General features: G+C 39.5%; 1 protein-coding gene across 1 annotated transcript in view; it reads right to left on the bottom strand.

Annotated features, from left to right (window-relative positions):
- Nucleotides 1-5,656: 5,656 nt before the first annotated feature.
- LOC103137014 (NACHT, LRR and PYD domains-containing protein 3-like) overlaps nucleotides 5,657-15,795 on the bottom strand; it is an 11,245-nt gene continuing 1,106 nt past the window's right edge. The window contains exons 2-7 of the mRNA XM_007550523.2: nucleotides 15,266-15,550; nucleotides 12,814-14,620; nucleotides 11,177-11,350; nucleotides 8,203-8,361; nucleotides 6,904-6,947; nucleotides 5,657-6,763 (exon numbers count right to left, since the gene is read on the bottom strand). Coding sequence (XP_007550585.1) covers nucleotides 6,234-6,763; nucleotides 6,904-6,947; nucleotides 8,203-8,361; nucleotides 11,177-11,350; nucleotides 12,814-14,620; nucleotides 15,266-15,550 — 2,999 coding nt within the window. The 3' untranslated portion in view covers nucleotides 5,657-6,233. The remainder of the gene's footprint in view (nucleotides 6,764-6,903; nucleotides 6,948-8,202; nucleotides 8,362-11,176; nucleotides 11,351-12,813; nucleotides 14,621-15,265; nucleotides 15,551-15,795) is intronic.

Here is a 15,795-nt window from a genome sequence, read left to right as displayed (position 1 = left end):
TGGATCCATGGATCCATCCCTGGATGGATGGATCCATGGATGGATGGATGGATGATGGATCCATCCATCCATCCATCCATCCATCCATCCATCCATCCATCCATCCATCCATCCATCCATCCATCCATCCATCCATCTGCTTTTGTGTTCAGTACAAGGTTGTTCCACCACAATGAATGATGTTAAAAATAACACTGCCTCAGTCCACCAGATAATTAGCCAATGATGCTCTTTGGATCCCAGTAAAGCCCACTGCACTGGTGGGCTGGCCAGCATATCAATCTTGTAAGTTAAACAGTGAAAACCGAGGGCTGTTAGTTATCACTTGCACTGAACAAGGCCCTCTCTCTGGTGGCGGTTCACAGCCTGAGGCTGTTCTGAACTTATTGACCTTTGTCTAACTGGATCTATTGTCTTTTGTTTAGTTGGTATTCCAGTGACTGTGTGGCGCTGACTCACTTTTTCTGTCAATTTACTGCAACACCTACTGATAGTAGTTAATTTTCTCTCATTTGGCAAAAAAAAAAAAGAGGCTGCAATTAAACACTTTTTTCTCATATATTAACAAGGCAACAATACAAAAAATAGCTTGGACAGTTAATAAAGGAAAACACTAAATGATTTATTGGTGTTCGGATGGCTTACCCAAAGAGACAGATTAAACATGGGAATCACTCGTATTGACTTTGTGAAGAGGATCCTTTAAGAAGTTGAGTTCAGGAACTTTCTTCTTCTCGTTTCAATCGCCATCATGAGGGAAATCAGGGGCATCAGCAGGGCCAGCATGGCAACCCAGAGCAGAGCAGGAGACACAGACTGAGCCACAGCTCTGCTCCTCAGCAACCTGTTCACATCATTAGAAATGTGTTGGAATATTTCTCCAGAATGACTTTATCTGTGAGGGTACAATACGCAAAAATACTAAGTTTGTTGTGATTATCCCAGTTCAAACACTTTTTATCAATACTGATGTGCGCTAACTTACGAAGCTGTTTACTCACCAGCCTGCAACTCTCAGCTGTTGCCCACTGAGAGCAAGAGACAGACCGGGAATGTTAATCAGTCTGGGCTTTTGATCAGACCAGCAGCGCAAAATTACTAGCTATTAAAAGTTGTTTTGCCCTTTAATCTGCTTTATAAATAAAATTGTGATTGTTAAATCTGGCTTGCTGAGCAATATTTTGCAAAAAGCTTCCACGTGTGCTGCCACAGTCTTGCTGACACATGACTTGCAGTCTTGTGGTCATTAGTCAGTTGTAATTTTATTGTCTAATGGGAAATTACTTTGCAGCATATCCACACAAAGAAGCACATACTTTATATAAGAAAACAAAATCAGTCAGCATCAGCAGCAGTACAGGCAATAACTGGTAGCATTTTTTGTAAAATGTGACAATAACAGGAATAAAGGAGACTTAATGTCTCTTGATTGGGCTGTTGGAATAAAATAAAATTCCTGAAGAAAGAAGTTGAACATTTCTCAGAGGATGTTATGAACATAACATAACTGTTGTTTCCTTCTTCAGAACCCAACTGTGGAACAAGTCCAGAGGCTCAGCCTGAATCCCACCCAGCCACTTTAACCAGGTTACCAAGTCTGGTTTTAGTGACCAGAGACTGATTAGCATAACAATCAGTGATGCAAAACACAAAAACAGATCCATAAAACTTTTCAGATTAAACACTTAAAGCTCTCAATTTTCCTAAGAAGGGTGGCTGTTGTTGGACCTTTTGTGTTGTAGCAGCAAAATGATACTTAACTACCCACCAGTTCAATGGCTGCATCAGTTTTTGCTGTCAGTGAAGGATGAAGAGGTGATTTTCTAAAGTCAATTACCATGTCATTGCCAACTTTGCATGATTTTGTAAAATATGATAATTTAATGCAAAGTTGGCATTTTTAATGGACTTTTAATGCAACTTTTAGAGCAACTTTGCATTAAAAGTGTCATTATTTACCGAATGACACTTCATGACAACAGTCATAAACATTCATAAAGACTTCTTCATGTTCATGACAGATGTTATGTCATGTTTATGACAGTGTCATGTCAGTCTTATGCACACCCCTTCAAACAAAGTGTCACCAAAAAGTCAAGACTCAACACAGAATGGTTGATTTAGAGGCAGGGTTTTGAACTACTGAAGTCCCACTTTGATAAAAATATAATCACAAGAAAGAAAGAAATTACTCTCGGTAGAAACAGATCAGAGTGTTAAACCTCTCTTCCTTTATAGCAGTCATGCATCATCGACACGGCAATGAGGAGTTGCATTTTAAGTGATCTGACAGCTAAAGATACGGCTGAGATTTGTGAAGGGAGAAAAGTTTAAAGGGGTCGAATTGGACTGACTTATGTTGCAGACAGAAACATTCAGTCATGATGAAATTCTGCTTAAAGCTTTGAAATATTTCTAGTGTTTTTAATAGCTTGCGCCTCCGAGGGACGCAGTGTGATAGTCCCAGTAATCAAAGAGATCTGACAGCAATAAAAGTCAAACCTAATGGCTAAACAAGGACAGGTTGCTGTGAGAAAAGGTGGAACTGCAGTCTGCAAATGCTGGGGACACACTGCATAATATTTTTGCCAAATTTAACAGCCGTTTGACAGCCAGGAACACACTATTTTAGTCTGCAGTAGCTGCAGACAGATAGCAAGGTGAGCTGGCACAAACATCTGGTGGTGTGTGTGAAGATGTGAAGGGAACTGGCCCAATCTCATTTGCATTCAAACAAACAATGACATTCTTTGACAAACCCGTCTGGAGTCAGAGTGATCTGATTACTGACCCAACTGCAAACAGCTAATGGACAAATAGAAGCTTCTTTCTTGAAAACTTTATGTGTAACTGTAAATCTTTCTAAACACAAAACACCACTGGGCACAACTTAAACTGTCACCTAAATAATTACAATCACAAAAATACATATAGAATAAGCAATTTTCTCGGAAAAAAAGGAAATCCTTTCAACTTGAAGGTAGGACATACAAAATGATGAGTTCATGGTCAAAGTGTTCAGATTAAAATAAATCCATGCCATCAGCCTTTCAGCACCATGCCTGACTCTTTCTATGAAGCGTTTTACATCTATTGTGACTGTATGATTTGAAACAATCATTAAAGAAAAAAAATAGAGCTGCTTGTGGCTTCTCCCAGTGCTAACTAGAAATCAGAGCCAGGAGGCGGGCCTGCCTCCTGGCTCTGATTGGTTGTTTTTGGTCAGGAGTGGTGCATTTATTCAGATGACAATAGCAGCTCTCTACAAGTTCTTAAGTGTATTTCCAGGTGGTGTGTGAGGTGGAGCCATCAGTGTGCACTTCATGTTGAAGAGAAGCACCTGTTGCTTATTAAATATCATCAAGCCTGATCTTAAAAGACTGGTAACTCTAGCAAAACCTCACTATCTCTTCAGTTCGTTATACTGAACACGCAAGTTTAAGTGAAGTCTATGGGTTCTTGTCGAGTTTGAAATATCAACTAATTTTTATGTCTCATCTCAAGAAGCTTGTGCCACCTCAAGTTTCAAAGCAGATTAGAGAACTGTCCGCTACAGGCTTTTAGCTCTTTTCCACTAGCGCCTTCTCAGTTCGGCTCAGTGTGGTTCTGTGTTTAAAAGGGTTTCCCACTAGTACCAGCTTCGTAATACTAGCCCCTACTTTAAGATCTGCTTCGCTGGTGTCCCAAGTGTGTAGAGTCTGGCTAAAAACACATCAGAAGACTGTTGATCATTGATTAGCTCCCTCACAACAATCCAACCATTCATACAAACACAACAGCAGCTGAGTGTATTTGGAATTAAGGACAACAGTAGTCTGAGAGGAATGTTCACCGTAGCTTCCATGTCCTTCATTTTTGTGTTTCTCATGTACAGACTCCGTCATGCTAGTTTTTAGGCTTTAAGCCAGGGGTGCCCAAAGTCGTTCCTTGAGGGCCAGCATCCTGCATGTTTTAGTTCTCTCCCTGGTGGTAGAAACAACCTTTTCAGCTTGTCAATGTTCTTCTTAGGCCTCTAATGAGCCATCACTGGACCCAGGTGCGTTAAACCAGGGAGACAACTAACATATGCAGGATGCCGGCCCTTGAAGACCAACTTTGGGCCCCACTGCTTTAAGCCTTCAGTCGTCTGTCTGTCTTCATCCTGAGCTTATACTTGGGTTCAGTATCTCATCCTTCACACCAGTGAATCACCATGATCACAGAAGTAGAAATTAATCTTTCTAAACAAATGCCAAAAACTCTTTACTCAACTGAATTAAAAATAAAGAGACTTGATAAAGGAAGGGAAATTTATTCATTATTTAAAGCTTTTTTTTTTTGATTTCTTTAATGGTTTTAATAGGTGTGACTTGGAAAGAAAAGTGCAGAGCTGATTAAATGACCTAACACAGTATGAAGAGAGATTTCCAACAACAGACTCACAGACTCAAGCTAATTGGCTCATTACCTAACACAAGTTAGCCCGGCCTTTGCACTATAGTAATGTTACTTTTACCTTTTGAAAGAAGTGTTTTGATTGTACAGCATAAGTTCAGACAAAGTCCTCAAAGGTCACCATGCTACAATGAGCTCAGTACAGAGAAAACAATGTGCTAATACAAGACGAGATAATAACTGAGGGAACTGCAGAACTATAATAACCAGTTTGTGGGAGATGTAGAGAGTTCAACAAAGGTCGAATGCAGCATGCTAACTGAGTGGGAGACTGAAGTGGAGAAACAACAACAATATCACACTCTGTCCAGAGTTGTGCAAAGTAATGCTAGAGTTGGAATTACAGAGGACCAAAGTTGTTGGAATCATAAACAACTTTACTATCAGATAAATACATTTCAGTTTTTCACCTTCCTGAGGTTCATTCACATGCAATAAACACGTTAGTTCTACTAATAAAGTTGTTTTTAGCACTTCAAGTGTTATCTTACGATTTCTGACCATTTTCATGCACCTTGGAATTCTGGGAATTTATGCTAGAAACATTTTGGATTTAAGTTTATTTAACATGAGACTTAGTCTCTTTACTAACTGCATAAGGTATGTGTAGCCCAGACTAAATCCATACGTTGGATCACATAAGAGAAAACATTCATTACACTGGGTTTATTTATAAAATAAACTCATTCAAAACAATATCTGTATGTTTCTTGTCTCATCTTTACAGAAGTGGAGTGGACATAAGGAAGAGTCATGAAGCGCCTGTTTGACGCATCAAAGCATCGAATTGGTGCGTTACATATGTCACAGGCAAACGTTATTGGTCATTGTTACGGCCAGTGGCCTTTTCTGTGTTTGTTTGCTGCTGTAAACTTGCTTTGTTAGTTTTTTACCAGCTCTGATAGCTTTGTTAGCTTTGTTCCCTTGTGTAACCTGTCTTGTCCCTGTGGGGAACCTTTGTCTCTCTGTTAGAGATTTGTAGTTTGTTTTTGTTTATCCTGGACTTGAAGTCCATTTTTGTTTGGTTAAGATTTTTGGTTTACTACTCTGATTGTTCTGTGGATTTTGTTTTATTTAGCACATTTTGTTGTAAGTCCTTACATTTTGATTATTAATTTTTACCTTTTATTTTGTCAGAAACCCAAACAATAAATGTTTAAATTGTTAAACCTTAACATCTAGGTTTTCTTTAATGTTACTTCCCTTTCCCCTGGCCGAGCCGGGTCGTAACAGTCATGCATCCCAGCTGGACTCGTTCTGGTAAATGGTAGATCCCTTACAAACAAGACCTTTATGCTAAATGTCTTCACCTCAAGACACCTGGATTTACTACTTTTAAGAGAAACTTGGCTTAAATTGGGTGACTTAAGCCTCTTCTGGTTATTACCAGTTTAATTCATTAACAGAGTGGGGTAGAAGGTTAAAGACGTTTTAATTGCCAGCAACTATAGTTGACCTACTGGCTCCCATCCTTTGTGAGCTTGTCTTCAGGCAACCTAACAACAGCCAGTTTTCAGATTTCCTGAGAGAAAATGATATGGAGGTCTGACGCTGTCTTCATTAGGTGGGATGTGTCCCAGTGGATGTTTGCAGAGTCTGAACTTTGTGGCAATGATGCAATGATGGCGTCCAACACAGAATGCTAGCGTGAGAGTCCAGGCCCTCTGGATGAAGCAAAGTGTAGGACAAGGGACTGGTTTTTACCAGGCTAGACTAAATAGCATGTTTGATTGAGACGCATGTAGAGACTGAACTATCTGTTCAACAGTAAGATAGTTTCTCTGACAGAAGGAGACTCTTTAGATTCGAGACAGAAACACTGAGGAACCAGAATCAATCCAGAATCCTGGATAAAGAGGTTCAGTGAATGTGGTGTGGAAGGTGTGAAGGTGGATCAGTGAGTCAGAGGAGACTGTGTAGAATGACAGACTACCAGCAGAACAGTCCACATACACTGCCACTCTGTTAGAGACAACGGAGGAGGAGATAACTGTTTCTGTGAGTTTGTGCCAGACAGAGTAACCTTCAACATCAGAGCATCTCAAACTCCAGGACCAGTCATTCCATCCAAACACAGTGCCATCTTTAATTCCTTTCCTTTTGATTCTTCTGTAGCTCACTGATATAAAAACTGTTCCTCTCCACTCAATCTCCCAGTAACAGTGACCAGTGAGACCATTACTACACAGCAGCTGAGGCCAGTCATCAAATCTGTCTGGATGATCAGGATATGACTGAAGCTCCTCTTCACGTGTCACCTTCCTGTTGTCTTCAGACAGTTTGAGCTCTCTGTGCGCTGTGTTTGTGTCGATGGTGAGTTGACAGGAATCTGATGGGGAGAACAAACACAATCCAGCTGCAGCTTTTCATCATTTTCCAACACCTTAATGATGACTCCTGAATGACAGTTTGAATATGGTTGAATGTGAGCTGCTTTGTTGCCATGAATCAAATGAAAAACACACTTACACATCCTCAGACCTGGTTTCAACCATCGGACTCCAGCAGGCTCCCTGAAAGGAGGAGGAAGGTCAGAGCATAAGTTCCTTTCAGCAAATAAACATGGACATTATAATGATTCAATTCAATTTACTTTATTAGGTCCCCAAGGGGAAATTCATTTACAAGTTGTGATGGCTGCCAACACATTCACACAAGCCTTTACACAACAATTAATAAAATGAAGTATCAGAAGATCCATCCGGAAAGCATGTTAAAAAAATAAAATAAATACATATTTGGATATTAAACTGAGAGTATATGTGGAGCATGAGTGGAATCTACAGAGACATTTTTGGCTGTGGATACTGAGCTGGACTTTAATAGGTCCAGAATGTCATTCAGTTGTATCCCTATGATTTCTCTGCATTTTTTGGTAACGCCCCATTATTAAGCGCTAACAGTTTTTCAAATTCTACAAACCAAACCAGTGAAGAAAAGGGAAAGTGAGGACAGATTTAGTAAAACACTTTAACAAAAACACAATCGACATTCAAGCTCCTGAACTTTGGAGGAAATGCATCCTGTGGTGGGCTTTGCTGCAGATTCAGAATTCTTATCATATATAATTTTGATGTTTTTATCTTTACTTTTTATCTATTTATTAATTTCTTTTAAATTGTGTTTTAACTAAAACTCTGAGGTGTGAGAATCCTTGTTAAATGGTGTTTTGACTAAAAATCTGTAAATTCCGTCCTGTCAGGCGACGGGGCCAGGATAATACCCGTGTTAAACGGACAGCAGAGTCCGGCGACGACAGGCACTTAAATTCCATAACAAAAGTATGTTTTTATCTTTTTTATTTTTTTAATCTTTTTCTTTTTTTTCTCTTTCTCTTTCTTACTATTTATTCAATGTCACATGCTGTTAGGGTTAGGGTTAGGGTTTTTTCATTAATTATGTAAAGCACCTTGAAATGCCTTGCTGCTGAAATGTGCTATACAAATAAAATTTGATTGATTGATTGATTTGATTGATAATATAATTGATAAACCATATGATAACCATTGAGCTTGGTCACACCCTTAACCCTCACCCCTGGAATACACAATGGAAAAATGACACGTGAACGTTCAGCTGCATGCTAAGGGGTTAAAAATAAGACGGTGAAGAAATGAAGTAACTGCTGTCTGTTCCAACTGAGAAACTAACAGCTCATAAGATTTACCAGAAAATCCAAAACTTAGCATTTAAATTATTTTAAATTTATGGAACAGATAATATCTTTCCTCCATGAAACCCAGAAGAAAGATTTTGATGAATCCTCACCTGAATATCTCCAGAGAACAGTTTGAACCTGACAACTTCTCCTCAGAATCTTGTAGGTTGTTGTTCCGCAGGTCGATCTCTCTCAGACAGCATGACGGGGAGCTCAGAACGGATGACAGAACTTCACAAGTTCTCCCTGAGAGCTTACATGATCCAAGTCTGAAAGGCAAATCAGTCAAAAGAAGAACAGACATGTAATTTGTACATTTAACTCTGTCTCAATCCATGAGTGGTCAGGCTGATTGAAGTTTGGAGTTTTTTATTTCCCTTTCGGATCCAACACTGGTTACTGATGTGAAACACCAGAGGACCTTGTGAGGTCCTTAGTTTATCAAACCCGACTGCCAACGAACTGACTGACTGCTATGCACCATTGACTTCACCAATTTTCACACTTCAAATTGTAAATTTTGATTTTTAACCTCGCCCTGCGACAGACTGGTGACCTGTCCAGGGTGACCCTGCCTCTCGCCCGGAACATTAGCTGGAGATAGGCACCAGCAACCCTCCCGACCCCACTAAGGGACAAGGGTATAAAGAAAATGGATGGATGGATGGATGTATTTTAACCTCAGGTTCTGATAAACACGGTTTTTAAGGAAGGAAAACACTGAATATTTTCCTACTTTCTTCAAAGTTATAAATTGACATACACTAGTAAAATTACTGTCCCTAGACACAGATTTGCAAAAGCCTTGATGATGATGATGATGATGTCATGGCTTTGTGAACTTCTGACAGGCTAACTGTCTACATCTGACTTGAATGGCAATATTAGCAAACTAGCCATCATGTTTTGTATGAGCTCTCCTAACAATGCTCGCAGGTCTGCATCAGAGGGCGCCACGGAGTAGTGATGGGCAAATGAAGCCTCATGAAGCAATGAATCTTTCCAGCTCTTTGCTTTGCAAAAAGGTTCGTTACTCGATGCTTCATTCATTGCTCTATAGTGACATCTGCTGGTGAAACTGTAACAGTCTTGTCACTCAGTTGGATCATACTTCCAAAGATTACTAAATGCAATATTATCACAAAGTTTTCATCAAACACATGTTTAGTAAGAGGATAATCAATGAAACCATATTTAATTGTCATATGTTTTAATTATTACAATTATTTTTAACCAATCTAATCCTGGTTTATGTTGAACGTTAGTGGTTGTGTTGGGTTTTCTTTTATGTCATAGATGGATTTGACAATAAAGACAATTGATGTTTTAATGTCTTGAGAGTGCAATGTCTGTTGGGGCGTTCACTTTTTCTTGGATTTCTAATTGGCTCTGATCCCTCATATTTGGCTACATGCTGAATTTTAGTTCTGCAACAGGATTAAATCTGTTTCTGCTGTGCAAGACTGATATATCTTTGCTAATCAGACAACAAATAATAGTGGAACTTTGCAGAAGGTGAGAAATTGGGAGGTGGAGGGTTAATTATTGTTATCTAAGAAGAATTTTACTGTGAGGATAATCTCAAAGTATTCCCAGATGTTAGATTTTCCTCTTGCTGGCTCCATTTCAGACAATAAAGTTTATTTGTGTAGCACATTTCAGCAACAATGCAACAAGAGATTTACATCATAAAATCACAAAAATATAGTTATTAAAAAAAACAACATAATCTACAATTGAGAAAACCAGTAACAAACAATACATTTTGATGAGTGCCATGAATACACATCGAATATGTTGGTCAATGTTCATTTTATTTGGCCACTGAAGACAAATATCATCCTCTGATGCGTGACCAAATGGACAATAACCCATGACACAGCAAGGCTCATCGCGCTTTTATTTTGAAAACTGACATGCAAAATGAAGCAGTCACGTGACCCATGCAATGTGAGGCCTCGTTTGTTGCCAGTCACATGGTTTTCAGCAAGACGACACAAGCCTCGAAGCGGGGCTTCATCGGCCATGCCCCCTTTTTACTCGGTACAAGCATCGAAGCCTGGATTCAGATGGTCCATCACTACCACGGAGACCGGCTGCAGGGCTGTAGGCCTCTGCGCACCTACAATTCATCAGGCTAATCCAGTCATTTGACACTTGAGTGCTATCCACTGTGGTTTTTCATGGTGCTTGTCTGGTCTCAAGTTCATGGTTCTTCCTGGATTCACTCCTGCCAGATCAAAACCTGTGAGAAACCCTGTTTCTCAGTGCCCTGACTGATAGCCTAACGCTCCTTCCTCATCCATACTGCCTGTATGGATGAGGAAATTGCTTACATCTTCATTGTAAGCAATTTATTTCCTCCTGGTTCCCCATGTCGCCTTTCATCCCCGGATAACCACCATTGCACATGTCCTATTTTTGTAAAGAAACTTAATTTTACTGATTTAATTTCTCCTGAGTGGGCCCAAAACCTAAACAAAACTATGACAAGTGGCATCTGTGAATGTATCTTAACACCTCTTAACCAGACAGTTTCCTTTTGTGGCATCTTTAAAAAAAATACAATTAAATGATGTGAATTCTGAACCTTCATCAATCAAGATGGTTATGGCCAACAAACCAGACATTGAGATCATAGACAAGTAGCAGAAGACTACTGTTGTGATCCATGTGGTCATCCCAAATGATGGAAACATCAAGAAAAATGTACACCAGAAAGTGGAGAAATACCAAGGACTCAGGGAAAAACTAGAATGAGAATGGCAGGTGTAGTGCCCGTAGTAATCGGAGCACTCAGGCCAGTGACTCCAATGGTTACCTGGAGAAACATCTGATATCCAGTCCAGAACAGCTCAGTTCAAGGAACAGCTAAGATTCTAAGAAGAAATCTCAAGGGCTCCGGTGGAGAACCCGACTAATAGAAGAAGTGCCACCCACACCCTAACCCCAATTCACACTTTAATCCTAAACCTAACCAAGAAACAACACCTCTTCCTGTGTCGCCTCTTACATAAGGATCTAGGTCCTTATGTAGTATTATAAAAATGATGCTTACATTGTAGCAGAAGGAAGGAAACAGACCTGAGAATTTCCAGTTTGCAGTGAGGACTCTTCAGTCCAGAAGACAGCAGCTCCACTCCTGAATCCTGCAAGTTGTTGTTACTCAGGTCCATTAATGTCAGGTTAGAGGACAGAGAGCTGAGAACTGAGGCCAGAGCTACACAGCTTCTCTCTGAGAGGTTGCAGTCCTTCAATCTGAAGAGACAGAGATCAAAACTACTGAGAAAAATGAGATGGCATGAAGCAAAAGCAAAAACAGTATGTACCAATACTGAGAAAAACTTTAATAAGAATGAGTCAAACTTAAGAGCAGAGGAATGCATGTCAAAACCCTAAAACTGAACAAAATAGGATTTCATCAAATCTTTTCATGTGGAAAAATGGAATTTTGAATGATGATTTAATCGGTAAAGATTGAGCTGCAAATGTGACTTGGGCTTTTTTGTGAATATCCCCACAGATGTTTGCAAACAGTGGGACACTAAATGATGGATTTACATAATAATACAGACGGAACCAAATGACATGATGTGAATAGTTACTTATCTTGCAAACACTCTTTCATGAATAGTGAAATAAAAATGATAGAAACAGAAGGGAAGTAATTATTAAAGGACAGAACAAACAGTAAAATTAAATGAATACAAATTCTACTGTTTTTGGATAACAAATACATTTTCTGATGCAGGACATTTGCTCTTCATTACATAATTCCCGTAGCCATGTGACGATGTAGGGCAACAGTGGTTCAAAGCCAAGAGTAGCTGTGGCTGTACTGTAGTTTACTACTGTTAATGTGTGCATGAATGACTGAATGTTGTGTAAATGCTATGCAAGTACAGGACATTTACCAATGTAAGTCTACTTAACCTTTGAAGTTCTTTCGGAATCAAAATGGTTTATTTAGTTTTAATTTCTTTAATTTTTTTAAAACTGATAGAAATCAGAGATTGCTCACACAACTTTTGTTCCACTTTTATGAGGGGAAACATTTTGGTACCAGATTAGAAATGTCAGACACATCAGATTTTTAAACGGTCTTTAGTACAACAACGTAAAGTTTAACGATCCCCCTAAATCAACCTTTTTTTGCGGATAAACTGTCTAAATTTTGACATTTTAGTGTAATGTTGTTTAGTTCCACATAAAACAGACTCAGTGCTGGCCTTAGGATGAATGGTATCTGTAGCAGTTGAATTCTCCTATTTTTTTAAAAATGGTACGTATTTATGTCACATAAACGTTCGAGTATAAAAGCATCTCACTCAGACACATGGCCATGCTTAGTGCAAATCAGAAATCAGAATAACAATGTGGACACAGAGTGGAATGAGTCTCCTCTGCTCTGACTATTGTGACGATCCTTGCAGGACGGACGACTGTTGGACTGACTGCAGTGCTGAAGGCAGCTCTTAATGTTCACTCAGGCCACAGCAGAGCAAACTTTTTAAGGTTATGATTTTTCAGGGGCGTTTCTTACACTTTAACAACATTTACAACTTTGTTATTGAAAACATTCTGAGAAAAGTGTTTTTAACACAAATGTTAAAAACATTAACATTTATGTTTTCTAAAATATCTTTAGTCGTTGCCCAGAATCACTGGGTTAATGGTCACTCTTTCCTGGTTTTAGCTCCTGATCAAAAGCCAGTACTTACTGAACTTTGTTTGAAACTTTGACCACTGGTATCAGTCTGAGAAGAGCCTCCTCTGAAGCACTGTATTTCTTTAGGTCAAACTCCTCCAGATCTTCTCCAGATGACAGTAAGATGAAGCCCAGAGCAGACCACTGAGCCGGAGTCAGTTCATCTGTGGAGAAACGTCCTGAACTCAAAGACTGCTGGATCTCCTCCACTAGAGAATGATCATTCAGTTCATTCAGACAGTGGAACAGGTTGATGCTTTTGTCTGGAGACACATTCTCACTGATCTTCTTCTTGATGTACTGAACTGTCTCCTGATTGGTCTGTGAGCTACTTGCTGTCTTTGGAAGGAGACCTTGTAAGAGAGTTTGATTGTTTTCCAGTGAAAGACCCAGGAGGAAGCGGAGGAAAAGGTCAAGGTGTCCATTTGGACTCTTTAAGGCCTGGTCAACAGCTCTCTGATGGAGCCTTGTTAGATTTAACTTAAAAAACTTAAAAAAAATACAATTAACAAAATTTTTAAAACTGGATGGTTGGTCTTCCATTAAGTTAATTCTTAAGTTAATGAAGGTGAAATGGACATGAAGAGCAGCCAGAAACTCCTGAATACTCAGATGGATGAAGCAGAACATCTTGTCCTGGTACAGCCCTCTCTCCTCTCTAAACATCTGTGTGAACACTCCTGAGTACACTGAGGCTGCTCTGATATCGATGCCACACTCTGTCAGGTCTGATTCATAGAAGATCAGGTTTCCTTTCTGCAGCTGATCAAAAGCCAGTTTTCCAAGAGACTCAATTATCTTCCTGCTCTCTGGACTCCAGTGTGGATCTGTTTCAGCTCCTCCATCATACTTGACCTTCTTCAGTTTGGTCTGAACCACCAGAAAGTGGATGTACATCTCAGTCAGGGTTCTGGGCAGCTCTCCTCCCTCTCTGGTCTCCAACACATCCTCCAGAACTGTAGCAGTGATCCAGCAGAAGACTGGGATGTGGCACATGATGTGGAGGCTTCGTGACGTCTTCATGTGGGAGAGAATCCTACTGGCCTGCTCCTCATCGCTGAATCTCTTCTTGAAATACTCCTCCTTCTGTGGGTCATTGAACCCTCTGACTTCTGTCACCATGCCAACACACTGAGAAGGGATCTGATTGGCTGCTGCAGGTCGTGTGGTTATCCAGAGGAGAGCAGAGGGAAGCAGTTTCCCCCTGATGAGGTTTGTCAGCAGAACATCCACTGAGCTGGACTCTGTAGCATCAGTCAGGATCTCCTTGTTGTGGAAGTCCAGTGGAAGTCGACTCTCATCCAGGCCATCAAAGATGAACAGAACCTGTAAATTTTCAAAGCTGCAGATTTCTTTGGTTTCAGTAAAGAAGTGATGAACAAGTTCCACCAAGCTAAACTTTTTCTCTTTCAGCACATTCAGCTCTCTGAAAGTGAATGGAAATACGAGCTGGATGTTCTGGTGGGCTTTGTCTTCAGCCCAGTCCAGAGTGAACTTCTGTGTTAAAAACGTTTTCCCGATGCCAGCCACTCCTTTTGTCATCACTGTTTGGATTGGTTGATCTCTTAAATGTGGGATTTTAAAGATGTCTTCTTGTCTGATTGTTGTTTCTGGCCTATGAGGTTTCCTGGATGCTGTTTCAATCTGTCTGACCTCATGTTCATCATTGACCTCTCCAGTCCCTCCATCCGTTATGTAGAGCTCTGTGTAGATCTGGTTCAGAAGGGTTGGACTTCCTGCTTTAGCAATCCCCTCAAACACACACTCGAACCTCTTCTTCAAGGAGGATTTAAGTTCAAGTTGACACTTCTCCACAGCCTCTGGAAGTCAAAACAAAAAGAAAAGGGTCTGATCTGTTGTGGTTTCTTGATTATAGTCAATGTAATCCATTTTTCAAATTACAAACATTATATGTTACATTAAATGTAGAACTGTTACAAATCCAACAGAATAGTTTTCATATTGACACATATTCAATTTGAATGTTTTAATTAATTACTTCTCTGTAATTTGTCAATTGTCTTAAATATGATCTATAGCAGTTTCCTGGACTAGAACCACTCGTCTAAAGACTTCATAAGACTTTGCAATAACATATTTAATATTTTCTCAAACTAAACATACTAGTTTTCTGCATGAAATTTGGGAGAGCACTGGACTGGGTCAATAGTACTTCAAAGGGGCTAATGTGGAATACAGAGTCTCAATTGTTCATATAAACTCTCTTCAGTAGTTCACCAAATATTTGCATTTTTCACTTTTAGTGAAAATTTGCATCCAAACTTTTAGTTTTTGCTTTTCCAAAGTTTAATCCCCAATGTAAATTAAAAAACACACACACTGATTTGTCCCAATAACTACACACACACACACCTGTGTGTATACATAAACAAGAGCCTTTTTCAGCCACCTCATGAGAAAACTATTAAATGAAGAACCACCATTACGGAGTTATGTGAACTTACCTTCTGTGCAGGATGAAGCAGAACGTAAACGCAGGTGAAAACACAGGTATGAGTCAAGTGCTGTGAGGTGATGGATTGTCTTCCTGCAGGCTTGATCCCCTTTTTTAATCACAGTGTTGAATAAATCACTTGCTTTATTGGCTCTGGTTGAGTTCTTCTCAAGTATGGACTCTTTCTCCAACTCATTCAGGACACTATCTGCCACAAGAGCTTCAAGCAGTTGGGTGATGTTTTCTGTTGATACTCTTTTAACCAATTCCCTCTGAATTCTGGTAAGCTCACTCACTGCAAAAAGGAATAGAGATATAACTAAGACATAAAATACCGAGATATCCTATACATTTTAATCAATTCAGAAATACTGTATTAATCCCAAAGAGGGATCAAATGCTATTGTAGCTCATTTAATTAAATAGTTCCGGTGTCGGCTGCCACAGCTTGCTGGTACAGCTCCTGTGGCAGATTGAATATTGGATATGAATACGTTTATTTCAAACAAACAAAAAAAAACAAGAATAAAAAAAAATAAA

This window comes from Poecilia formosa, unplaced genomic scaffold (assembly GCF_000485575.1).
Source record: "Poecilia formosa unplaced genomic scaffold, Poecilia_formosa-5.1.2 Scaffold36, whole genome shotgun sequence".
Lineage (NCBI taxonomy): Eukaryota > Metazoa > Chordata > Actinopteri > Cyprinodontiformes > Poeciliidae > Poecilia > Poecilia formosa.
The sequence above is the reverse complement of the archived record's forward strand: the minus strand, read 5'-3'. Positions and strand labels throughout refer to the sequence as shown.